This window comes from Geotrypetes seraphini, chromosome 3, assembly GCF_902459505.1.
Source record: "Geotrypetes seraphini chromosome 3, aGeoSer1.1, whole genome shotgun sequence".
Taxonomy (NCBI): domain Eukaryota; kingdom Metazoa; phylum Chordata; class Amphibia; order Gymnophiona; family Dermophiidae; genus Geotrypetes; species Geotrypetes seraphini.
The window spans coordinates 326651534-326679257 of NC_047086.1; the positions used below are offsets into that span (position 1 = coordinate 326651534).

The window sequence follows — 27724 nt, forward strand, 5'->3', positions numbered from 1 at the left end:
TTTTTTAACATTGGAAAACCTAGTATCCTTCTTCTAGTAATCCTCAATTCACCTAAATATTCCAACAGGAGGCACTGATTGCAAAGAGCAGATGGGCTCTGCCCTGAGACAGACTTGTGGACAAATCAAGCAATCATAAACTTTTAGCTAATTAGAATCACTAAGCAGTGAAGCTCTTTCAATACAGGAGATACTCCATCAAATTTCTCTGCACCTCAAATCAGATTAGCCATAGTATACTGCATCAATTCCAATTTTATCAGAAGTTTCAGGGAAACTCCTTCATATAGGTAAGAAGTGGCAAGGTATTGGTCACAACAATGACAAGCCTAATTTACATATACCTTGAGAAATGAGGGATCATGGGAACTCACCCCAAGTATAAAGGGCACTGAGAATTAGGGTTATTGCTGTCTGAACTTATTGCTTTGAGGGCTAGGTGTTCCAGGCCCTTACAGTAATATATCAGGGTTTATTAAAATGTTTCACAGCCTCATTGCTTAAATTGATATAATTTTGATGGCAATAATAGTATTAAGCAAGATATAAGGGGGCTTGTACCCCAATATGTAGGTTTCCCCTAAATGACATGATTTCTGTGGAGAGCTGTTACAGTCTGAGTGCCAAGCAAAAAATGGAAGGAGGCATGGCTAATGAATGTGGGGCAGGAGACTGCACAGAATTGAAAGATTAATGCTTAAGTGCCAGTTTGAGGAAGGAGCTGTGGTTAGAGAAAAAAAAAGAGAGGTTGAGGTCTCTGAATAAGGCAGAAGAAGGAATATACCAAAATTCCAAGGCTTTTTCTGCTTCTACCTTTGTCAGCACTCTCAGCTCCTTGAGTGTATGAGGAGGAGAGATTCTGATTATGAATGCAGGCTGACAAGGTGACAAAATATAAAGGGATATGACATATCAGTGCCCTTTAAGGGAATATCCAGAATTTAAAAATAAAAAAATTCTCTTTGAATACTCAGCTTAAACTGTAAGATTCTTTTTTAAAAAAAATTCTGTATTGATTTTTAATCAAAAACAGTAGTTTAAGTTCCAAGAAGATTTTGTCTCTCCTGCTTTTAGTCAAAGCTGACAGAGCTGAGAGCTGTGCAATGTAGGTGGGCCATTTGGCCTTTATCTGCCATTATGTTTCTATATCAGAGTTTATTAAAAGGTTCATGGCCTCATTGCTTAAATAGATATGCTTTCAGCATTATAGACAAGAGATGACATAGGCATAGACAGAGCTGAAAGGCATAGCAGCCATTTTGACTACAGACCTGGCATGAGCAGGATTGACTTGGGATAGCCGCTGCATGAAGAGGCCATTAGATCAACAGGGCTACTAAGGTACTATTACTACTATTAATTATTTCTGGAGTTCCACCAGATGTATGCAGCACTATATAAAGTCACAAAGGAGACTATCCTGCTCAAATGAGCTCACAATATAAACAATCAAGACAGACAACAGGATGCCAGGGAAGGGGTTACAGTTAGAAGAAATGGTTAAACTTCTGGTTAGGGTGTGAGCAGAAGGTAGAGGAGAGTAGGCTTATGTGTTGAAGGCTGTCTCAAATAGGTGGGTTTTCATCATACTTTTGAACAAGGGGAGTGTGACGGACAGACTCAGGTAGTTTATTCCAGGCATATATAACGTGACCATTTATTTTTTTCATCAAAACGGGACATCTATTAATATTCAGTCCTGCCCACAATCCCACCTAGCCCCACCCCCCAATCTCACCCTAGCCCTACCCCCAATTTCTTCCATTCATTTTTCATGTACACACAATATCTTATTATTTCATAACAGTAACCATAATTACATTACATTACTGACTTCTATTCCGCCTGTACCTTGCAGTTCTAAGCGGATTACATCAGAAGATAGCTGGACATTTCCAGGAACAAAAGTTACAATTAAGAGAACTGGACATAACATTTAAAAAAACCCCACAAAGCACCCTATACGCAAAGAAAATGTTATCATTTATATTTGGGGGGTTTCAAAGTTGTCACCTCGGTAACTATAGAAAAATAGACAAATATAGTGCAAAATATAGACAGCAGATATAAATTCTCAAAACTGACCCATTTTGATCACTAAATTGAAAATAAAATCATTTTTCCTACCTTTGCTGTCTGGTGATTTCATGATTCTCTGGCATTTTCTTCTGACTGTGCATCCTTTCTTTAATTTCTTTCTTTCTGCACTCAGGCCCAACAATTATTCATTTCTATTCCCTCCCTCCTTCCTATGTCCTTGGTGCCCTCAGTGCCTCCTTCCTATGTCCTTAGTGCCCCCAGATCCAGTGTCAGTTCTCCTTTGTACTTTGTTCCAGGTCGCCCTCTCTCTCCCTCCTCTGTTATGATCTTGCCTCTCTCTGCTCTTCCTCAGGGTCTCTCCCCCTCTGCACCTCCCATAGTCCTGCTTCTGCCTCCTGTCTTTCTTCTTTGGTCCAGGCCTTTATCTCTCTAGTATTTCTTCTACTTACAATCCCCCCCTTTCTCTGCCTCTTTCTCTCCTTCCTTCCTCTCTCCTTCCTATGTCCCCCTCACTGCCTTCTAGCCTTTGTCCCAGCCCCTCCCCCATAGCCAGCCTGCTTACCTTCCTCCCTACCGCGCCCAATTCATAGAAACATAGAAACATAGAAAGATGACGGCAGAAAAGGGCTACAGCCCATCAAGTCTGCCCACTCTTCTGACCCACCCCATCAAGTCTGAGTGCTAATGACCCAGATTCTTAGCTCGACCCCCATAGGGATCCCACGTGGATGTCCCATTTATTCTTAAAGTCTACCCCCGATCCGCTGCCGCTGCTTGCAGTCCAAAATCCTTTTTCCCTGGCTTCAGGTGACATCATCCGATAGTATGGCCTGTTAGAGCTGAAGCTCCAACTTGTTTGAGACTTAAAACCTCCCGATTTAGCGCTAGTACCCCTTTTCCCGGCCCTTACCAGTGCGTTCCTGCAATCGGAAGAGTGGGGGAGCAGAGTGATGCCGTCATAAAGAAACCGATGATTGACAATGTGCCGTTGGGAGGATCGGAGTATAGAGCCCTGCACCGCATGGGAGCGGTTCTAAAATGGTTCGGGTGATAGCGATTCCCAGCTTGAGTCGGGTCAGGATGAACCAAGGGCTGCCTCACTGTCTCCTAACTCGGCTGCAATAATGAAAGCTGATCTGCAGCGAGAGGTGGCCGGAGTCAAGGGGCAAATTAAGGAAGCGGTTCAGAAGATTAGGCAGAATCCTTCTTCCCGACGTCAATTCTGACGTCAAGATGAAATTCCGGGCCAGCCAATCACTGCCTGACTGGCCCGGAACTTCCTCTCCGACGTCAGAATTGACGTCGGGATGAAGAATTCTGGACGGTAAGCAGCGGACCGGGTGGGGGTGGTTTGAATGGAGAGAGGCTGGCAAGCAGCAGCTGCGGTGGACTGAGGGGAAGCAATTGCCTGTCCCGTTGTCCTCGAGCACAGCTTCAGGACACTGTCCCTGAAAACGGGACATTTCAGCGTCCTGAAACTGTGTGTGGAGACAACGGGACAGGGAATCGAAAAACGGGACTGTCCCGTTGAAAACCTTAGGCATATAGGGCAGTGAGATGAAAGGAATGAAGTCTGCAATTGGAGGTGGAGGAGAAGGGTACAGATAAAAGCAAATTATCTAAGGAACCGAGTTCTCAGGGAAGCATATGAGGAGAGATACTGAGGGGTGGAGAATGAACACACTTATAGGTTAGTAGTAGAAAAGTTTGAGCTGTATGCGAATGTGGATAGGGAGCCAGTAAAGTGATTGGAGGAGACGGGTAAGATGAGTGTAGCGAGGTTGGCAGAAGATAAGTCATACAGCAGAGTTTTGTACAGATTGCATGGGAGAGAGGTAGTTCAGTGGGAGACCTGTTAGAAGTAAATAGCAGTAATTTAAGTGTGAGGTTAAGAGAATGTGGGTAAGGATTCAGGTAATGTGCTCAGAGAGGAAGGGGAAAATTTTGGTAATGTTGTGACAATGAAGTGACAAGCTGTAGCAGTCTGTTGGATGTGTGTAGAAAATGAGAGGTCAGAGTCAAAAATGACTCCAAAGTAATGAGCAGAGGAATCAGGAACGATAACAGTATTATTTACAGAGACAGAGAATAGTCGGAGAGGAATAGATGGTTTAGGAGGAAAGAGGAGCTGTTGTCTTAATAAACGGTGACTTTGATTTTACTGTGGCTCAGATGTTTTAGTGCAAGATTTAGAAATTATTTTTTTTAGGAGCTATATTTTCTAACAGAGTTTGTAGTTTAGTTTCCCATTGTGTAGTTTGTTCTGATATTGACAAAGTAATAAAATTATCCAAAGAAGGATTTAGTTGGGATTCAATATTAACTTATTGGGATCCCTATTGTAAGAATTGTGTTGAAAATTAATATAAGATTTGTTCATTATTGGTAAATAGAAATGGATTAAGGAATGATCGGTCCATGGGAAAGTTATATTTGATATAGAAGCTATGGTACGATGTAAGTGAGTAGAAGTTATAACCATATCAAGAGTGTGGCCACATATGTGGGTGGAAGATGAAAGAAGAGGATGAAATGATAGTTCTGTAATAGTATTAAGAAGATCCTGGGTAATGGAATTGTGTGGTTCATCAAAATGGATATTAAAACCCCCTAGTATAATTGGATTGTTAAAGGACACATCGAGATCACATAATGTAGATTGTAGAGTAAGTAGTGTTGAAGCCGTTACTAGAGAAGGAAGGTAAATGAGAAGAAAGTCTAAGTGAACTTAATCTACAACCTGAAATGCAAGTGTTTCTAGAGAAGATGCACTGAAAGATTGTTTTGAAATTATAAGAAGATGACTCAAGTAATTAATAGCTACACCTCCACCTCTACCGTTATCACGAGAGTTTTGAATTGATGAATAATTTGGAGCAGTGTTCTTCAACCTTTTTACACCTATGGACCGGCGGGGGAAAAAAAATTATTTTGTGGACCGGCAAACTACTAGGACTGAAATTTAAAAACCCCGTTTCCGCCCCGTCTCCGTGAGCTCGGTCCTCGCAAACCATCTGATCCCATCCGCACAAGCCTCAGTTATAATTGTATACTGAATGTATTTTATTAAAGTATAAAAAGAAACAATATTCTGTACAATTGTCATTTTATAAATACAAATAATACAAAGCAAGGATCAACAAAACCCCTGTCTCCCCTCCCCTTCACATATATCCCCTCTACTATCAAGAAAACTGAATAAGCCAAATTATTACAGAATGCTACACAGAAATATCATGCTAACAGAATACCACAGTCACACATAGCAGGAATAGGGTTAGGGGAGTGCACCTAGGGCAACTGACCCCCTGGTCAGAGAGAACCCTAAGCCACTACCTGGACTTTGCAGTCCCCAGTTATGTCTAACACCAGCTCTAGGAGGATATATATTTCAAATCTGATATATTCTAATCACAAAATAGAAATAAAATTATTTGTTTCTACCTTTTGCTGTCTCTGGTTTCTGCTTTCTTCTTCTTTTCACTCTCTTCCTTCCAGCGTCTGCCCTCTCTGTCTCTTCAATCCAGCATCTGCCCCTTCCATCTACTGTCTGACCTCTCCCCCTTCCATATGGTATTTGTCTTCTTTCAATGCCCCCCTCCCCTTTCCATCCAGCCTATGCCCCTTTCTCCTTTTTACACGATTCATTCCAGCTTCACTGCTCTCTTCATTTTTATCTCTCCTACACCAGATCTAGCATCTTTGTCCCTCTCAATTTCTCTGCTGACCCCCCTTCCCATCTCATTCCTATCTCTCCCCTTCCCCTCCTCTAATCTCCCTGCAAGCTGTTTCCTTCCTTTTTTCTTCTCCCTTCCCTCCTCCCCCTGCCCAGCAGTAACTCTCTTCCCTTTCTTTTCCCTCCTCCCCTCTCAGCAGCATCTCTCTTTCTCCCTCCCTCCAGGTCCAGTAGCAGCTGTCCCTTTTTCCCCCTTGCCAAACAGCTTCCCAGACTCCTTTCCCTCCTCCCCTCCCAGCAGCATCTCTCCTTCTCCCTCTCCAGGTCCAGTAGCAGCTGTCCCTTTTTCCACTTACCCAGCAGCTTCCCAGACTCCTTTCCTTCCTCCCCTCCCAGCAGCATCTCTCCTCCCTCTCCAGGTCCAGTAACAGCTGTCCCTTTTTTTTTTCACCATGCCCAGCAGATTTCTCCCCTCCCAGCAACTCTCCTTACTTGCCAGCGCTGCGATTCAGTAAGGCAGCCTCGGGTCCTTTGTTGGGTTGCACCGCCTCTGAGGAAAGCGGAAGTTGCATCATCAAAGGCAGCCCGACTCAGCAAAAGCTCCAAGGCTTCATTCCTGAATCACTGTGCTTGTGAGGAGAGCCGCTGGGAGGGGAGAAAGCACAGTCTGAGGCTCCCCATTATCTCTCCGGCCCTGCTCAACTACAGCTCCTCGATCTTGCCGGTCCTGTGTGGACCGGCAAGAAATTGAAGATGTTGATCTCGCTGGTCATGTGTGGACTGGCAGGAATTTTTTGCGGACCGACACCGGTCCGCGGACCGGCGGTTGAAGAACTGTGATTTGGAGGGCATACCATATTTAAGTAGGCCTGCTCATTAGATGAGAACCAGCAGGTATCAGATAAGTTCTTGACCCACAACTCATACAAACTCAGTTGTATCCTCCTTCACTGCCTTCTCATTATACACTTCAGCTCAACAGTCTATAAGCAGCTTTAATTTGTATTTCTCATGAAATCAAATATTTACAAGAAATATTATTTAAAAATTATTTACTCCTTCCACACACACAAACTACAGAGCCGACATACAAATTTTCACTCAGCAGCCACATACCATTTCCTCACCAATTTCTTGTGCTGCCCTAATATCTCTGCTGTGCTCTAGCTCTCAGTAACAGTCCTGGTGCTCTTAATGACACAGCTGCTATTAAGTGTAGCTTTCCCCAAACTTCCTGCTCAGACTCTCTGTCTCCTATCTTTTTGATCTCCCTGCATTTCTCAGGCTCTGCATAGGCTCAGCCTTTGGGGAGCTCTCAGCCTTTTCCTCCTGCCTCTCCTGCTTTTAAATTTATTATTTTTTTTTCTTCTTGTTACATCTGCATAGTGCTGGCTGCCAGCACATGTTTGGCCATATCTGAATATTTAATGCCAGTGCCTAGACATGACCTGACATCTAGTTCTACTGTAATTTAGGCAGTGATGGTCAGTACTTAAAAAACTGCTGACTGCCATTGGCTGAATGTTGTTGACTGGTTCAAGTTTAAATGGTGAAAGGGAATATGCATAAAAGAAAAGACAAGGAAAAATTTCAGAATAACAAAACAAAACAACAAAGGGCTCACCATCCACCATTTAAAAAAAACAAGAAAAGTTTGAGGAATTACAGATTGTAAAATTATGATACAGTATATACTCAGTTATCTGGCATCCATGGGGATTGGTAGATGTCGGATAACTGTAGTTTCTGGTTGCTTGAGAGTTACTCTTAAAATAGTTTTGTCTCCTTTCCCACCTAACTCTCTTCTTGTCCCTATCATCCCTCACCCCTCATTGTAGATCTAGCATCTGTTCTTCCCTTCTCACCCTCCTTACTGGTCTGGGCCACTTTCTCTCCTCCCCCCACACTTATGGGTCTATCATTCATCCATCTCCCCTCCCCTGCCCTTTACCTTGCAGGACTCTCCTCCCCCCACACTTTTGGTCCACTTCTCTTTCCCCCGGATCTACCCTCCCTCCCTCCACACACGTCTGGCCTCCTGGACCCCTTTTACTTACCCATAGCAGCAGTGGAAGCAGTCCTAACCAATCAAACCCCTTCCCTCCCTGAAGCAGCAGCAGTCCTTACCCATAACTCCCCTCCCTCCCTCCAACCCCGAAACAGCAGTGGCAGTGGTCCTGACATGCCAACCATCTCTCCCTCCCTCTCTTACTTACCTAAAGTAGCAGTGGCAGCTGGTCAGCAGAGGCAGTTCTGCAAACAGGCAGCTCACAGCCAGCCCCAGCAGTGCCTTTTCTCTCCAGCATTAGAATCCTAAATGGGGTAACAAAACCTGTGTTTCAGTCGTGACCTGGTGGGCTCTCCTTAGGTGTATCATTATTTTGCACCTCTGGAGGATCTACGATCTGTGCCCAAAATTGGCAGGAAAAGAGAGAGAGAGCGATTAGGTATGCCAGTGTTTAATCATGAAGAAGTAGAACCTGTGCAGAGTGCCAGATACAATTCTGGTCACCTTGTTGGGCAGACTGGATGGCCAGTGCAGGTCTTTATCTGCCAGCATTTACTATGTAGAAACAAGTCATGTTTATTGAAGTCTGCTTTCTTTAGTTTCCCCAAGTGGTCAGGGGTTAATAAACAAAATTTAAAGATGAAATAAAATGTATATACTCAATATAATAAATAAGCCATTCCCTGCTATTTGTAGCAGTATGTGGGAATTGAAATTGGGGAAATCTTTGTGTGCTGGAGACAACAGCGAAATATCTGTAGGAGCTCTAAATCACTCTGTTGAAAGGAATTCCCCACTGACCTTATCAGGCTATGTGTAAAGTTGTTAGAGATCTTCACTAGCTAATAAACGTGATTTGGGGGCTTGCTTTACTGACATTTATTGAAATCCTTGGAGAACTAGTTACTGTAGTCCTGGACAATATTTGAATTTAAATTTGGTTTGTGCCTTCTGGGACTGAAAATAAAAGTTATAGAATGATACCTAATATTTTGTCTTGCATTTCACTAGATAAGGAGGCTATGGTGCCTGTGAATGGACAAACTATATTATAAAATTATTTTTATGTTCAAGATTTGCCACTTTTTTTGGTGTGCAGATGTGAGTATATGCTTATGGTGGAAAAATCTGGAATTCTTTTTTTCACTAGGGACTTTTTGTCATCAATTTTATTAGCATCATGTTACTGTGACAATTTAGAGTAACAAAATTTAGGAACATAGGAGAACAGATTAGGATGAATATAAATAAGAAGCATCCTTTGTAATGCGAGGTGGTAATAAGCATGAGGGAAGATTCATTGATGCAGTTGTTGATTTGATTAATGTGTCTGTAAGCATTATATCCTCCCTGCTGCTCTCTCTAGCTTTGACTCTCCTTCTGAAGTCATTTCCTGGTCACAGGACCAGAAAGTGATGTCAGAGAGAAAGCCAAGGCCAGCACGAGTAGCAGGGAGGAAGAGATGCTGCTGGCCAAGACTTCAAGAGGTACGCAGGTGGAGGGGGAGCATGCATGCAGTGTGTGGGGGTGGGGGTGGGGTGCACTTGTCACCTCTGCCATGGGTACGTCCTTCCCTCGCTATGCCACTGTTGTGGTTCAACTGATTCTTTTACTGGCTTTGTTCTTCTAATATATCTTCTTTGAAGATGTGAATAAACATGTGGATAAAGTTGAGCCGGTTGACATGTTATCTAGATATTCAAAAAGGCTCCTGAGAAAATTAAAGAATCATGGGATGGGAGGCAATGTTCAGTTGTGGATTTGGAATTGGTTATCGGACAGAAAACAGAAAGTAGGGTTATATGACCATTTTTCTCAATGGAGGAGGGTAAATAGTGGTGTGCCACAGGTATGTTTACTGGGATCAGTACTATTTAACTTATTTATAAATGATCTGGAAATTCAAATGATGAGCGAGGTGATTAAATTTGCAGATGATACCAAACTGTTCAAAGTTGTTAAAATGCATGCAGATTCTGAAAAATTGCAGGCAGACCTTAGGAAATTAGAAGACTGGACATCCAAATGGCAGATGACATTTACTGTGGACAAATGCAAAGTGATATACATTGGGAAGAATAACCCAAATTATAGTTACCAGATGCTAGGGTCCACCTTAGGAGTCAGCACCCAAGAAAAAGATCTGGGTGTCATTGTAGACAATTCACTGAAACCTTTCGCCCATTGTGTGGTGGTGGTCAAAAAAATCAAACAAAATTCTAGGAATTTTTAGAAAAGGGATGGTAAACAAGACTAAGAATGTTATAATGCCTCTTTATCACTCCATAGTGCAACCTCACTTTGAGTATTACATTCAATTCTGGTCGCTGTATCTCAGAAAGATATAGCCAAATTAAAAAAGGTTCAAAGAAGAGTGACCAAGATGATAAAAGGGATAATGGAACTCCTCTTGTATGAGCTAAGACTAAAAAGGTGAGGACTCTTCAGCTTGGAAAAGAGATGTCTGAGGAGAGATATGATTGAGGTCTACAAAATCTTAAGTGGTGTAGAATGGATACAAGTAGATCAATTTTTTACTCTATCCAAAATAAAAAGACTAGGGGACACTCAGTGATGTTACAGGGAAATACTTTTAAAACAAATAAGAGGAAATATTTTTTCACTCAGAGAATATTTAAACTCTGGAACACATTGTGAAAGGATTGGTAAGTGTGGTTAACGTAGCTGGTTTAAAAAAAGGTTTGGATAAGTTCCTGGAGGAAAAGCCCATAGTCTGCTATTAAGACAGACATGGAGGAAGCTATTGTTTGCCCTGGGACCAGTGGCATGGAATGTTGCTGCTAATTGGGTTTTTGTCAGGTACTTGTGGCCAGGATTGGCCTCTTTGGAAACAAGATATTGGACTAGATGGACAATTGGTCTGACCTGGTATGGTTATTCTTATCTTAATACCTAAAAAAGTTTTTAGTATGTAGTTTTGCCTCCAGCACAATATTTTTTTTCAAGGTTTCTCTTTGCATTCCTTATCAGTACTTTGCATTTGACTTGCCATTCCCTATGCTATTCCATAATATTTTCAGTCAGATCCTTTTTCCATTTTCTGAAGGATTTTCTTTTAGCTTTAACAGCTTCCGTCACCTCAGTTGTTAACCATGCCAGCTGTTGTTTGCCCTTACTTCCTCCTTTTTTAATAGATGGAATATAATTTATCTGGGCTTCAAGGGTGGTATTTTTGAATAAAATCCAAGCCTGATATAAATTTTTGACCTTTACAGCTTCTCCTCTAGGGTGTGGTTTTTTTTTTTGTTTTTTTTTACCATTCTCCTCATGTTGTCATATTCTCCTTTTTGAAAGTTAAATGCTAATGTATTGAATTTCCTGTGTGTACTTATTCTATACGCTCCATCTCAGGATTAGGTCTAGAATTATTTCCCTTGTTGGCTCGAGACAACTACTCCATAAAGCAGTCCTTGATTTCACAAAGGAATTTTACCTTCTTAGCATGCCCTGATGTTACATCTTTAAATCTCTCCCCATATGCTTTATAATAATGACCACTGCCCTTTGGACTGAATCATTTCTGTTTAAATCATTTTGAAGGGAAAGTCTCCAGAACTGCATCAGTACTCTAAATGAGGCCATATCAAAGACTTATGTAGAGACACTTATACCCACCAGTTTCCTGATGGCCATTCTTCTCTTCATCCATCCTCCTGATTTTTGCTGTTACCTTTTCTATTTGTTAGGTCATTTTGATCCATTTCTTCTTTGATGCACTAAACTATTTCATCTCCTATACTGTATGGTTTATGGTGTATTAGAACCTGGTGAATCGCCTTTTCTTGGAAAACCAACAAGGTGATTTACATTAAAGAGTGAGATAGTAATGGTTACTGTGGTAATTCTGCTGTAATTTCCTTGGTAACGGGGAGACCTAGGCTGACTTGCCTGGAATTGCTGTGATAGTGGTAGATCGTTCTGCAGTAATGCCAAGGGAATGGGAGCCACTGCCATGGTAATACTGCGGCAATGGGAACATATGGCAGCCTTCCCCAAACCTAACTTATCCCTGGTGGTCTAATGTCCTCTTTGGGGGTAGGAAAAATATCAACTCTTTCCTGCCCCTGATGCAGCTATAGCTGACGCTTCTCTGAAAATTTTCAAAATGGCTGCTGAGACTTCATGTGGAAGCCTTGTGAGTCTTTGAGACTGCCGCACAAAGTCTTGGTCACTATCTTAAAAATCTTTGGAGTAATGGCAACAGTGGCTATAGTGGCATCAGAGGCAGGAAAGATTTGGGTTCTTTTCTGCTCCCAAAGAGGCCATTAGACTACTAGGGATGTTAAAGTAGGGGAGGAGGAGGGAGATCAAGTCAGGATCCCACTGCATAAGGGGAAAGGAGGGATGGAGGCCAGAGCAGGGAGGGATGGAGGAGGGAGGATGTATGCATACCTGCTAGCCAGACTGCCAGCTAGCCATCCTGCCTGCCTTCCAGTCAGCCAGCTAGCTAACCAACCAGCCTACATGCTAGCCTGCCAACCTGCCTTCCAGCCAGCCTGCCAACTAGTCAGCAAGCCAGCAAGTCTATAAGCTAGCTAGCAAGCCAGTCATCCAGCCTGCCAGCTAGCCTACAAGCTATCCAGCTTGCCAAAGCATGGAGGGTAAGAGAAGAGAGATGTCAGGGGGAGGGAAAGGAAGATGCCGGGGGGAGGAGGGAAAGGAAGGGAAGACAGAGGTGTGGGAAGGGGGAGGGAAGGAGACAGAGATGCTGGGGGTGGGGAAGGGAAGGAAAGGAAAGGAAAGAAAAAAAGAGAGAGATGCCAAAGCATGGGGAAAGGGTTAGAGACAGAGAGAGAAAAATGGTAAGGGGGTGAAGCTGAAATGAATTATATATAAAAGAGAGAGGGGGGACAGGCTGGATGGAAGGGGGAGAGGGTAGACAATTTATGGAAGGGACATAGAAAGAGGAAAGATGCATATGGAAGGGAGACGGAGGGTGGACAGTGAATGGAAGGAAGAGAGACAGAAGGGCTGGATGGAAAGAAGAGAGTGAAGAGAAGATGAAGCAGAAACCAGAGATGACAAAAGGTAGAAAATTTTTGTTGTTCTTGCTTTAGAATAAAGTAGTATTGTAGCTGTATTGATAAATGTTTATAAGGAAAATGGAAATAAAGTAATCTTTTTTGGACTAATTTTAATACTTTTTTTTAAACTAACTTTCAGAGACCAAAACCCCCTTCCTCAAGTTAGGACAGGATACCATAATAGAAGTAAACTGTACTGACCTGAGGAAGGAGGGTTTGGCCTTTGAAATCTTATTGAAAAATGTATTTGTATAATAAAATGGTATTAGCTTAATTTCCAGTTTTTGTTTTATTTATTTATTTTTCTTTCATTTATCTTTATTAGCATTTCAAACATTATTCACAAGACAAACACTCTTGTTACCAGAAACTCAGATATGAAATATCATATAGGAAAAAGAAAAATTAGGGGGGGGGGTCAAAAGTAAGCCCCCCCTCAAAAAAATAAAGCAACAAAGTTATCTCTTCTTCAAATCACTACTAGTGAGAAGTAGTCAAAAAAAATAGTAAAGAGACTCATTGATATTCAATTTAACTAATCAAAGGAAAGTATTCAGGAGAATAGAAAACATACTTAGATCCCTCCATACGAACCAGGCATTTACATGGATATGCCAAAAAAAGTTGTCTCATAGATAAAAGCATTTTTCTCCGTTCTTGGGTAACTTTTGTAACATGAGGGTAAATTCATATTTTCTGCCCTCCAGAATCATATTCAAGTCCTGTTCAAAGACAAATGAGACTAATAATGTTGCTTTTTCAGTGGCATCTGCTATTGATTGTTCCAAGATAACTGATAAATTATCAACATCAGTCTGGGCCTCTCCTCTGTTTTCATCAGCACTGTCTCCCTGGGCTTCTCTTCTTGTAGGCAAATTATAAATTGTATTAATCGGGGGAAGAGAAGTAGAGGATCTAAAGGCAAAACCTCTGGAGTTTTTGGAAAGTTCAGCAGACGGAAGTTCAAACATCTGTTAAATTTTTCCATCTGTTTAATTTTTCTATGTAATGCCAAGCTATCTTTCACCATTGAAACTTTAAATTGTTGAAGATGTTGTGTATCCTACTGCACACATTTGAGAGATCTTTAACAGAATCAACAGTTTTAACCAAAACTTCAAACCTCTTGACTATAGATGTTACCTGTCTGGTGGACTTGGTAACTGTAGAATCCAAACGTTGAAGGACATTCCAAATCGAAACTAAAGAAATCTCATTGGATGCAGCAAAAATTGCTACTCCTCTGTTCTGAATCATCAGTGAACCAGACGGGAATGCGATGCCCTCACTGAGAGTCTCACCCATAACATTTCCTGAAGTGGGCGTCTCCCCCAACCAATGCTGCCTTTGTCGCTGGACACGGAGGATGCTTAGATGTCAGAGGCAACAAAGAGATCTCGTGTTCCTGTGGGGAAGGTGCTCCTTTGCTACTCCCCAAAGCGGAGCCAACAGCTCCGATATTGAATAAATGGACTGTCGCAAGATGTGATCGAACCTCTGCTGTATGGGAGACAAAGAAGAAGTCAGCAGGGGAATAGACTTCACTACTCCCTTCCTTTTGGTATGCGGCATTGTTGAAGGTAACCCCAAAAAGTATAAGGTTTACAGCAGATTCTTCTGGTCTTTTTTACATAATAACATAGTAAATGATGACAGATAAAGACCCGAATGGTCCATCCAGTCTGCCCAAACATACACTCTCTATAATTTAATGATTTAATTTAAATTGTTCTTTTTCTTAGATATTTCTGGGCCAGAAACCCAGAGCTCTGCTCGGTATTGTGCATCTACTGGAATCTATGAAGCTCACTCCAGCTCATCTAAACTATCCCAGCCCATCCTCAACTGAATGGCCATATACATAACACAGACTATACAAGTCTGCCCCGTACTGGCCTTAGTTATCAATATATACCATTATTTTCTGATTAGAGATCCTCTGTGTTCATCCCATGCTTTTTTGAACTCTGTCATTGTTTTCCTCTCCACCACCTCCCTTGGGAGCGTATTCCAGGCATCAACCTCCATCTCCAAAAAGAAAAATTTCCTAACATTACTCTTGAGTCTATCACCCCTCAACCTCATATTATGCCTTCTGGTTTTACCCTTTTCCTTTCTCTGAGCCTCTGGAAACTCACACCACTGCCATCTTGGCCATTCCATTTTTGTTTTATTTCTATTAGTTAATTTGTAAAGTGGTGATTGTTGTTTGTCAGTTCTTTTTTCAAATTTACATCTGCTATCTTTATATTTTGCACAGTATTAGGTGACATGTGTCATTGTTTCTGTGGTGTTGCATTGTATGCAGAGTCTGATTTCTTAGCAGTTCAGTTTAACTTTTGTCTACATATTTCTATTTTTAATTTGTAGATACTTATCCTTTGCTTGGTGAGGGTCTGATTGTGTGAAAGAGGCCAGTTATTCTGATACACTGAAATCAATCTGTACTAATCTGGTTTGTTTAGTAGCTTGGAAATAAGAGTATTTCTAAAACGTAATGCTAAACTTGAATAGTTATAGTGGACACTGATATTCTTTTGTCTGTGTGGGCTGTTTGGTTTCTCACTGAAAAGGCAATAATCCTTGTCCTATAAGTTAATGTTAAGGATTGCCTATATAGAATACAAGGTAAATGCACTCTGTTATAAAGCCACGGTAGCAATGCTGTTGTAATACATGTACCGAAGCCCTTTATTTCCTATGGGCTTTGGGGTGTTTACTGTGGCAGCATCACTACCGTGGCTTTGTAAAAGATGCCCTAAGTTATTTGCGTGTGATATGTAGTTTCTTTATTTGTTGGCTTTTATTTTGTTGCTTGGAAACGGATATTGACTGTTTATGCTGTTTTGGTTTTGCTCATACTGAGAAAAGCACTAACCCCCCCTCCTTTTTTTTTTTTTTATCAAGCCAATCAGCACAAGCTAAATGCCGAGCCGCCCCCTAAAATTAGAATGGGAGACTCGGCATTTAGCTCGCACTGCTCGGCAGCACAGCTTGATAAAAAGGGGGAGGTAAATTTTTTTTTGTGTGTATTATCCTGAGGGCTGTTCTTGATATGTTTGCAATTGTGTCTGTTTTGCTCACATTTAAAAAAAATAAAAATAAAAAATCACTTGCTTAGTTGAGATTTTGTGAACTGAATAAGAACTAAAATTTTGGGGAGAGCTGGACTAAAATATCACTAGTACTGAGCTGATGTTTGGTTTTGTGTGTGCAATGCAGAACCCAAAATGCCTCACAAGTTGTACTATTATTGATGTTCTTTCAATCAAAATAAAAGTTAGAACTCCCCCACTCACATACACTATTGGCTTAAAATGTTTATTTGCAATGGCTTAGGCCCATAAAATTGCCTACATCATCTTTTTGCTTTGAGCACGAAGAGGCATGGAAAAAAATTAAGACTGCAGGGACAATGAGGGGATGGGGATGAAAAATGTGGGGGCAGTGAGGGGATGAAAATCCGAGGATGGAGAGTGGACAGGGGTGAATCTTTGTCTAATTGTACATTAAAAATTGAATAGAGTGAAAAGAAAGGAACATTTCAATGTACTCTGTTGCTCCCTTGGATTTTTTTGCAGGCAAAATTCATGTACTTTGTAGTGTGAAATCTTAACTGCCAAGTTCTAGATCAGGGGTGTCCAACCTGTGGCTCGAGGGCCCCATGTGGCCCCATGAAGTATTTTGTGAGGCCCCGGTTGAGGGCGATGCAGTGTTTTCCTCTGCTGCCCCCGGATGTTTACCGTCTTGCCGACTCCCTCCTCTATCTTGCTGCAGCATTTGCGCGTTTGTGCTGCCCCAGAAACATTTTTTTCGGCCAATGTGGCCCAGGGAAGCCAAAAGGTTGGACACCCCTGTTCTAGATCATTTTTTAAGTTTTGCCAGATCCTATTGCAGATTGTGGTATCATCCGCCATGAGGCAAACCTTACCAGACAGACCTTCCCAATGGCATTTTATCTATTTATGCGTAATTAGCTCCTCATAATCACAATCTTCTGAAAATCATTCAAGGTCTACTTTTTTTCATATATTTTTTTTTTAGTTTTCCTCTCAATTCTTCATCTATGAGTAGTAACATAGTAGATGGTGGCAGATAAAGACATGAACGGTTCATCCACTCTGCCCAACAACCACACTCATTATCAATTCATGAATCTGATATAAAATGCATATACTTGATCTCATAGGCAGCAGAACGCTTTTTTGTTTGAGGAGGCCCAAAAGCCCCACCCTAGACCACACTCAAGCTCCGCCCCAGACTCCACCCCATAATAATAGCACTAATTGTAATGCTATTTCTTCCATTTATTCTTCAATATACAAAATATAATCTTATTACTAATACATAACGGTAACCACATAATTCAACTACACAAAGCACACTATGCAGAGAAATTTTGAATTAACTTTCAATTTATATTCTGCTTTATTTAGAAAGGTCAAAACAGATGCAATGTCACCTTAGTAACTGCTACAGGAAACTCCCCTTCAGTGCCAAAGAAGTACATCGAAAAGTAATACAAAACCCTGCAAACAGCATAAGAATAGCAATAATGGGCCAAACCAATGGTTCATCTTTTTTTTGTGTGTGTGTAACTATTTAATTTTAATAAACAACATACCATATTTTTTACTCCATAACATACACTTTTTCCACCCCAAAAAGGGGATGGAAATAAGGGTGCATCTTAAGGAGCGAATATAAAAAATTAAAAAAAGGTACTTTTTTTTTTTAGCCTGGCTTCCATAGTGCTTTCCGCGCTCCTGCCTCAGTTCCCCTGCTCTCTTCCAGAAGCGGCAGCGGCACAGCAGTGCACAAGGCTTGGTCCCGCATTTCACTCTGAACGGCTGCTGGGGTTTCCAGTTTAGTTTTCCTCTGCAAATTTCTAGTTCTAATTTGTTATGTATATGTGACAAAGCTGAGGTATTCTGCTGCCATGTGCAATGATGTAAAAAAGCTTTTACCCCCTTCTGACTTCCCCTATTATTGCATATACTCATATGTCACACTGAATGGTTTTTGATCTTTAAACAAAACGTAATATTAGACAAAGAGAACCTGAGCAAACACATAACACAGTCCGTACATTATTGTTATTTATTTATGGAACAAATTTATCCAACACTCATATCACCCATGTGAAAAAGTAACTGCCACCTAAATATAATAACTGGTTTTGTCACCTTTAGCAGCAAAAATTGCAGCCATATGCCTCCTATAATAATATATCAACCTTTCAAATCACTGTTGAGGAACCTTAGCCCACTCTTCTTGTCAGAACTAGTTTAATTCAGACACATTCCTAGGTTTTCATGCATGAACTGCTTTTTCAAGTCCTGCTACAGCATCAGAACTTTGACTAGACCTATCAAAAAACTTGTCTCTCTCCAGCCATTCAGATGTGGACTTGCTTTTGTGTTTTGGATCACTGTTTAGCTGCATAATCCAATTATGCTTCAGAGCCTCCTCCATCTAATGCTGAAGCAGTCCCCTCTGGCCTCACTGTTCAAAAGAGGCACAGAAGCCTAAACAGACCTGAACCCAGATAAATGAAAACCTTTGAAAACACAACAGATTCTTTGGTTTCTGGGATCCCCTCTGCTTTCTTTTGTATCTTCAACATTTCCGAAATGTTCTTTTACAGCAAACTATTCCTGTATGCCAACTATTCCTGTGCCAAGAAGAAGAACTAGGAAACACATCATTTTGCTCCACTTGTGTGCACTTTGCTCTACCTTCTCTTAAAGAGGTTCAACGCACGATCCAATCTCTCAACATTAAAGGAGGTAAATCCGAGAGCATTCCTCCATTTATTCTTAATAAATTATTTTCTATATTTGGCCCATATATTCACAAACTCATTTGTAGTAGTTTGCAAACATCAACTCTACCTAACATTTGGAAACATTCTACTATCTTCCCAATCTTAAAAAATCAGAAAGAGAGCATCTCAGAATGCTTCAATTATAGACCCATTGCAAATCTACCATTTTTAGCTAAATTAACAGAAAAAATTGTATTTAATCAACTTTCGGATTTCGTCGATAAAACTAAAATTCTTCATCCAAACCAAACAGGATTTCGTCAGCACCACTCTACCGAGCATTCTTTGTTAGGCTTAAGAACCTCTATACAATATTTTCTAGACCAACATAAATCTGTTATTCTGATCTCACTAGATCTTGAAGCCTTTGATACTATTGATCATCATCTTCTTCTTAAAAGACTATCCTCAATAGGCATCACCGAGCAAGTCTTGGATTGGTTTCATTCCTAGTTCACTGATTGTTCTTCCAGAATTATTTTTAATAACACCTCTTCAGATACCTATTCAAATAACTCTGGAATTCCTCAAAGTTCCATCCTTTCTCCGTTGCTGTTTAATATTTACATGTTCCCTTTATTAACATTGTGCCAATCAATCAGTTTTACAGCATATGCGTATGCAGATGATTTCCAAATCATACATTCCATCGATCCATCTAATAGCAATGACCTTTACGCTATAAATTTAAAACTTGACCGTATTAATGATTGGTTAAAAACAAACATGTTATCTCTTAATATTTCTAAAACCAATAGTCTCTTTCTCCCATGGAAAGATAATATTCAAATTACATCTCCAATTTGTATTAATAACATTCTAATCAAATCTGTCGACATGATTAAAATCTTAGGAGTAACAAATTTGTTCTGTGGTTAAAAGCTGCTTTTATAGACTTAGAATGATTAGATCTCTGGCAAAAATTCTGGAACCATCATTAATTAATATTTTAATTCATTCACTAATCATTTCGAAAATAGATTATTGTAACTCCTTATATCAGGGAATCTGTCAGAAAGATATAAGGCACTTACAGTTAGTACAAAATACAGCCCTCAAAGTGATTACAAACTCTGGAAAATTTGAACACGTTATCCCTCTTTAAAAAAAAAGCCCATTGGCTTCCAGTCCAATACAGGATAACTTACAAGATTGCCCTTTTAATATTCAAAACCCTCAACACTAAAGAACCAGCATTCCTCGATAAAAATCTTATACCTTATGAATCTAATAGAGTTTAAGATCCTCCGGACAGCATCTACTTTGGGTTCTCTCTTTAAAAATAATAAATACCTGTAGAATAATAATATTCTCAGTTATTGCACCCACTCTCTGGAACGCATTACCCACTTATCTTCGGGCAGAGCAGAACTTAAATAAATTTAAAGGAGCTTTAAAAAGCTTCTTATTCATTGATGCTTTTGGCTAATTATGCTACTATTCTTTTCTTATTGAACCCCTTAGTCCTTTTGTTTTTTTCCCATATATGTTTTCTTTTCTGTATTTAATGTAGTTTTACTACACTTACTTATTTTGTGTCTTGTTTGTCTTAGTATATTTCATCTGTTTAATATTGTTCTTTTTTAATTCTGTTTTTATCTCTGTTCTTATCCCTATTTTATTGCTATAACACGCGTTCTCCTTAGGACCCTACATACTTCAGACTACTAGCTAAATCTTCTACCAGCCCTTTTCTTCTTCATCCTTTGATTCCCCTCTTCTCCTTGATAGATTCACTGAGCTATATCTCTCATTCAAGCTCCACAAGCCCTCTTCAACCCCAAACATAGTGGACATTTACTATCTTGTCCCCAGCCCACTTTGGCCTTCAGGACCCTCTCCTCAAAGCCTTAGTGACACCTCCAAGGAAAGCTGTGTAAAGGAAGAACAAAATTCCTCGCTACACAGGGTTTTATGCTTATAAATTACATCATTATCCCCTTCTTCTTAGAGCAAGTTCTTTGAATATACATATCCACTATCAGATGTTGCTAGAAGAGACTGGAGTTTCTGAAACCAGTAGTAAAAAAAAAATTAATTTGCTTTCATTCATTAGTCTTCGTCAAAAGTCTAAGAAGGAACTGTCCTCACCTCTTGCATAGACTTGATGATTTCTAATACATCTCAGTCTTTTAGTTATAATTTCACTGATCTCCAAATGAATTCATATCCACCTGGTTAGAGTGAGAGATGAGAGACAATATCCAAGTGAGTATAGCATAGATAATTTGCTTCCTCAGAGTGAACAATTTAAAGGTAATGGTACCAAAGGCACTTCAGTGGAACCACGTTAACCCCCTGGGAACCTTGTTACATGTACCGGAACTCTAAAGATGATTAGAGCCATGAGGTAGCCTAGGTTACGTGTGATTTTCCCAGAGTGCAGATGAAGTCGAATAATTTGCTTATGGAATGACAAAAACTCTGCTGTGTGAAAATAGCCTTCTATTTGAAAAATAGTAATAGCATTTCGCTTTCCTTTTTCTGGTAATTTAATCTCTGGTTTTATTCTTTTAACATATATTGAAAAAAAAACCCAGACATTTAAAAAAGATGAGCAAGTCACTCAATGTAAAGTGCTTTTAAAACAATAATTTATGATGATAAAACACAATGAATTATTCTAAAAAGAGAGTTTGTTTGAGTGTGCTGCATTAAATTTCTTTTTTTGCTTGAGGTTTCTGTACTGGCTCTATACAACTGAGTAGCAATAAACTAAATTAAAACAATTATGTGTTTTTTCTTCTTCCTCTGTCTTGTCTCCACAGGATGGACCAAGTGCCCTTTCTGTTTATGCCCTGCGCTTGGGCCCTGGAGAGGAAATTGTAACTTCTTTGTTTAAATTTGTGGAGGATAAGAAGCTAAAAGCTCCATTTATCATCACTTGTGTGGGTAGCGTCACCAAAGCGACCCTCAGGCTGGCACATGCCACCGCACAGAATACCAATGAGGTACCTGACAGGGCTGCTGATGGGCTGGTTCTCCTACAGTCATGCGTGCAGATCCAAGGAGCTGCCTGATGGCTTTCGAGAGAAGTGCTGTGCTCCTAATTATCTAATTGCAATGCTTAAATGCCATAATACAAGCTGCTCCTAAATCTGTGCTGTGTTTTGCACTATAGATACTGTCAATGAAAATACATTTTCACGGTAGGGATCCTATTGTCCTTACTGTGATACCATCATTCTTTAAACAAATTGCAAAACCAGCACAGTATTTAGGTTGTTGCTTGTTTTAGGAACAATACAGAAGAGTGCCTTCTACAAATTAAAAGCAAGTTTCCTGTTTATTTTGGTAGAACAGTACTGGCTCAATATTCAAAGGGACTTATATGTTTATCAGCTGCTGCTACAAGTATGAGTCTTCCATTCACTGATTTTTCAGTAGCACTATGAGGGTAATTTTATAACAGGGCACCAGTTAAAGGCACTGGTTATGGTGCCTGTTTTAAAATTATTCAATAAAGAAAATGAAGTACCTACTTTTCTTTATAGGATACTAGTGCAAGTGGCTGAAAACGTGTAAATCTAAGGTGCGATCACTTACACCAGCCCTATACTAATGTAAAAGTCCCACTAAGGCTATTCTTATGTTCTTATATTTCTTTGGGTATAGTACATTCCAGAAGGTGGTGTTTCTGTGATAATCATCTGATTTCCTGCCTATTTCCTGAGCTGGATGGGATCCTGGAGAAAACTAAACTATTTCTAGGATGCGATACCTTTCATTGGTCCAATGTAAGAATACCATTTCAGTTTAAGGGTATCTTTTCCTCTAGAATATCCTAGAACATTCCTTCCCAATAAATGACAGACAATATATTGGAAAAACAAGGTCACAACTTTTCATAAATCTGGAATGGAAAGAAAATAAACCTAAAGATCCCCATTTGTTGCAATTCTAGCAGAAGGTGAATCATACAATTGTAACATTTGAATAAAATCATGGGGAAATACCAAGATGAGACAGAAAAGTAAATAAACGTTTCCACTCCACCCGATCAAAGGCCTTTTCTGCGTTCAGTGAAACTGAGAGTATGGGATAGGTCTTTAAACAGTCAAAGTGGATTAAACGACAAATAACCTCGTATTATCTGATCCAAATCTATTTTTTTAAGCACACAGCTTGATCTCTATATATAAGATGTTGTGTAACTTGCTCAAATCTCTTGCAAAGTACTTTAATGTATATTTTATCATCTAAATTCAAGAGTGAAATAGGAAAATAGTTCTGTTCAAGTTTGAATCCCTGTTAGACTTTAGAATATTTACAAAATTGCTTCAACTTTCTCCTATAGACTTGCAGAACTGTATTGTGCCATATGTACCTGCTGGGCAGTTGCACTCTGCAGGTCACTCTGACCTACTAATTCCATCATATAAAACTTTTCAACATGAAGCAATTAGGAAAAGTGTTTTTTTCTTGCGCTGGACCCGTGGAGTGGAACAAACTTCCAGAGTACATTCATCAGCAGAAAGATCTGGGCCAATTTAAGAAACTGCCAGATGAAATATACCTCCTGACATAGGGTTACCATATGGCTCCAGAAAAAGGAGGACGTATTGAGACATCTGGGTTTCACTTTCATTGAAAGCAATGAAAGTAAAACCCAGATGTCTCAATTCATCCTCCTTTTTCTGGAGTCATACGGTAACCCTATCCTGACATGTTTGGACATTTATGACATTGACTGCTATTAAGACCATCTTCCTCTAAGGTGCTCTTCTGTGATGAATCTTTGTTGATGATTGCTTAAACTAAAGAAAATCCAGGAGCAATAATAAAGACTTGTGTTAGAAATCTATGTGAAAACAAAAACTCCACAAGTTATTTTCTTCTATAATATCACATCATATTATCTTAGCATTCATACGTGCCAAGAATGTAAACCAATGTGTAATGATAAATAGTGGGAGGCCAGTTGATTTAAGAATGTGGGGTTACACAAGACACAGCACTTGGTTTAGATAAACTTTTTTATGTCCAGCAAGACTGTCAGTGTCCTGCCTCCAGCAAGTTTACACTGCTATCAGCCAGTTCACACTGCTTTCAGATAAGTATTGTTTACTTATTTGATATATTTTTTCATAAGTATGAATATTTGATCTATTTGGAGGACGGAAAAAGGGACTTCTTAGTGCTATGATGGTCCCTTTCTTGCAACCAATGCTGGCATTTTTATGACACTTTTGGTTGGTGACTGAGCACTATTTATCATTGCACATTGGTATACATTCTTGGCACGTATGGATGCTAAGATAATTTGATGATTGCTATGCAACAAGTTTTGTATGCGGTTTGTTTTTCCATTTTATTATGAATGTATTTTTGTGATCCGCCTTGTACAAAGGCTGAATATAAATAATAAACTATATATAAACTATGGGCTCCTTTTACAAAGACACGCTAGCGGTTTTAGCACACGCTAAAATGCCACGCGTTCTAGCTGGTACCGCCTCCTTTTAAGCAGGTGGTAATTTTTCAGCTAGCGTGCGCTAATCTTGTGCATGCGCTAAAAACGCTAGCGCACCTTAGTAAAAGGAGCCCTATAACTGTATATAAGGTTTTATAAAATTCCTGGAAGGCTTTGAGTGTGTTTGGTGCAGTGGTATATGTTTCCTCATTACTGGATTTAATAGTAGTGATGTGTTCTTTGATTAGTTTACCTTTAAGAAAAGAGGCTGTTCCCCAGCTTTATTGGCTTCTGAAAATAAACAGTGATCTATTTAAAAGATATTGCAGTAGCTATGTTAGACAAAAGAGAGTTATATCAGAGTTTTAAAAGACATAGCTTATGTAGAGTAAGAACATAAGAATAGCCTTACGGACCGTCAAGCCCAGTAACCTGTTCTCACAGTCACAATCCAAGTCACTAGTACCTGGCCAAAACCCAAGGAGTAGCAATATTCCATGCTACCGATCCAGGGCAAGCAGTGGCTTCCCCCATGTCTTTCTCAACAACGGACTATGGACTTTTCCTCCAGGAACTTGTCCAAACCTTTCTTAAAACCAGCTACGCTATCCACTCTTACCACAACTTCCTGTTGGTTTTAAAAGTATTTCCCTGTAACTTCATTAAGTATCCCCTAGTCTTTGTAATTTTTGATGGAGTGAAAAAAAAAAATTGATCCATTTGTACCCGCTCTACTCCACTCAGGATTTTGTAGACTTCAATCATATTTCCCCTCAGCCGTCTCTTTTCCAAGCTGAAGAGCCCTAACCGTTTTAGTCTTTCCTCATATGAGAGGAGTTCCATCCCCTTTATCATCTTGGTCGTTCTTCTTTGAACCTTTTCTAGTGGGGTAGAGTACATACGTAGAAGATTCTAAACATAGATTTATTTTTCTAATTGTTGGACAGAGGGATTGAGCATTGTAAAACTAATGACTTCACCTCTCAACCAAGCTTTATAAGATTCCCATGTGATAGAATGAGATAAACCGGGATCATTATTAGGTTCAAAAAATGCAGATGATTTATCTTTAATATCATTTACAAAGGTGTCATCTGCTAATAGGACAGAATTAAGTCTCCAAGATCTTATGCTGGGGTGTTCTGTAGACCAGTCCTATAAAGCAGGTGACAGCAGCTTGGTTTGATATAGATATCTCATGAATCTTGTTAAATACGTTAATGATTGAATTGTTATTTTGAATACTGCGGGCGAGGTTTCTACTGCGGGCCAGCAAGGTAAATGCTCCGATGCTCATAGGAATTCTGTGAGTGTCAGAGCATTTACTGCACTGGCCCATGGTAGAAACCTCTACCACGGGCTGAACAGTTGGTGTTGCAAGGGTGGGAGGTGCCTGGGATGGTGCTTTCCCCTCTGCCCTCTTCTCTGCCCCCTCCTTCTCTGCCATACATGCATGCCCCTTCCCTTCCCTCGTACCTCTTTAACTTCACTGGCGCAAGCAGCATCTCCAGCCTGTTGCCCACACCAGCCGTGGCTCTCCCTCTGATTTCACTTCCTCGTTCTGCGACCCAGAAGTGACTTCAGAAGGAGAGCTGAGGCTGGCATGAGTGGCAGGTTGGAGCTGCTGCTTGTGTCAGTGAAGAGTTAGAGGCATGGGGGAAGGGAAGGCATGTGCATGATGTGGAAGAACTGGGGGGCAGAGAGGAGGAGAGGTGCTGGTGCCCCTATAAAAAAAAACTGGGGATGTCTGCTCCCCGCCACTGCCTTTATCACAACTTTGTAAAACCCAGCGTATGTAATTTTGCTGATAATGGTCAGTTTTTTGTCTTTGTACATTGCTTTGAACGGTCAGGGACTGCGATTCATAAATACATTTTTATGTTATGTTTGTGAAAAGGAAAAGATTTATGGATAAGGGTAATAACACCATTCTTTTTTCCTTTAGCATAACTTTGATCAAAACATCCACCAGACATTTTGGATGTCTCTGTTAAATCAAGATACAATTCTTGTAGGAAGCAGATATCTGATCATAATTTTTATAGATAAAGATTTTTTTTTTTTCTTGATAGGATGAGAAATACCTTTAGCATTTAGAGTTGTGAAATTGATTTGCACCATGGGAAGTATTTAACTTGATTATTTACATAGGTGACAGCACACCCAAGAAGAGCATGAAGAAAGAAAAAAAACTTCAATTATAGGTATCATTGTGATATCAAGTTTCAAGTTTTTATTAGGATTTTATATACTGCCTATCAAGGTTATGTAAGCGGTTTTTACAATCAGGTACTCAAGCATTTTCCCTTTCTGTCCCGGTGGGCTCACAAACTATCTAACGTTACGTGTTGAACCATGAACAAGGTTGTGGGCGGGGCTGCTTGCATTCAGAGGAATAAGACAAAGGCCTCCTTTTACGAAACTGCAATAGCAGTTTCTAGTACAGGGAGCCGCGCTGAATGGCCCACGCTGCTCCCGACACTCATTGAGTTCCTATGAGCATCGGGAGCAGCGCAGGCCATTCATTGCGGCTCCCCGCTCTAGAAACTGCTATCTCAGTTTCATAAAAGAGGGGGAGAGTCTCAAACGTTGGCAAAATGTAATCAGAAATCATATCAGCCATAAGTGAAATGTTCACAGGGCATGTGATATCAAATAGAATTAAGGCACATGCACAGATTGAGACTGCAAAAATTTCTGTAGTAATGCTGAGTCATCATAAGTTCTTATGGTGCTATTCTTTTTATTTTATTTATTTAAAATATTTCTAATCCGCTTAATAAACTAAGCGACTCACAATATCATTAGACAAAACTCCATTCATCAGACTTTACAAAGCCACACTTACAATTCTAGCCCTGCTGCAAAGAATTCTACACTAACTTTCTCATTTCTAGGCATAGTTTATTAATATCCATTAAAAGTCTGGACAAAGAAGTATGTTTTAAGCAATTTCCTGAACTGTAAACCATTCTTATAGAATCGTATTGCACCAGGTATCTCATTCCATAAAACTGGACCTGCAACTAAAAAATAGGATTTTCTAGTGTTGGCATATTTCACTTCATCCCTTTTTTGTACATCTAATAACATAAAATTTTCGGTCTATACATTATCAAACATTTTCTCAAATAGTCAGATATAGTTTTGTAAATTCATTGTTGAATTATTTTCAAAATTTTAAATTGTATCCGCTATAATAAAAACCCTTAGGGCCTGATTCTCTAAAAGTGCGTCCCGATTTTAGGCAGCTGTAGGCGTCGCTGTCTAATCAGCCAAAATTTTTTTTAAAAAAAAAATGCTCCCCAGGCAGGCCGCCTATATTGGAGGCGAGGCCCGCAAGACACCTAGGCCCTGATTCTGTATAGGACGCCCGGGAGAGGCATCCTAGTCAGAATCAGCCTAAACTAAACCCCGATTCTGTAACCGGCGTCCATGTTACAGACACGGGTTAGAGAATCGGGTTAGATTAGACACGTCCCGCTACACTTATCGCAGCAAGGGATCTCTCTGCCGCTATAAGTATAGCGGGCCGCGGCCTGTCCGATCGCTGGGAGGAGGGTGCCCAATCCCTCCTGCCCGAAGACGCACCCTCCCGACACTACCGACCGCCCCACCCCTGACATTACTGATCTCCCCCCCCGACAATATCGGTCGCAGGCAGGAGGGTGCTCAATCCCTCCTGCCCGAAGACACCCCCCCCCCGGCGCTAACA

General features: G+C 40.3%; 1 protein-coding gene across 1 annotated transcript in view; it reads left to right on the top strand.

Moving 5' to 3' along the window:
* LOC117358164 (bifunctional protein GlmU-like) overlaps window positions 1-27724 on the top strand; it is a 143852-nt gene that overhangs the window by 101754 nt on the left and 14374 nt on the right. Inside the window, exon 3 of the mRNA XM_033939763.1 lies at window positions 21365-21547. Within this exon, the coding sequence (XP_033795654.1) occupies window positions 21365-21547 (183 nt within the window). The remainder of the gene's footprint in view (window positions 1-21364; window positions 21548-27724) is intronic.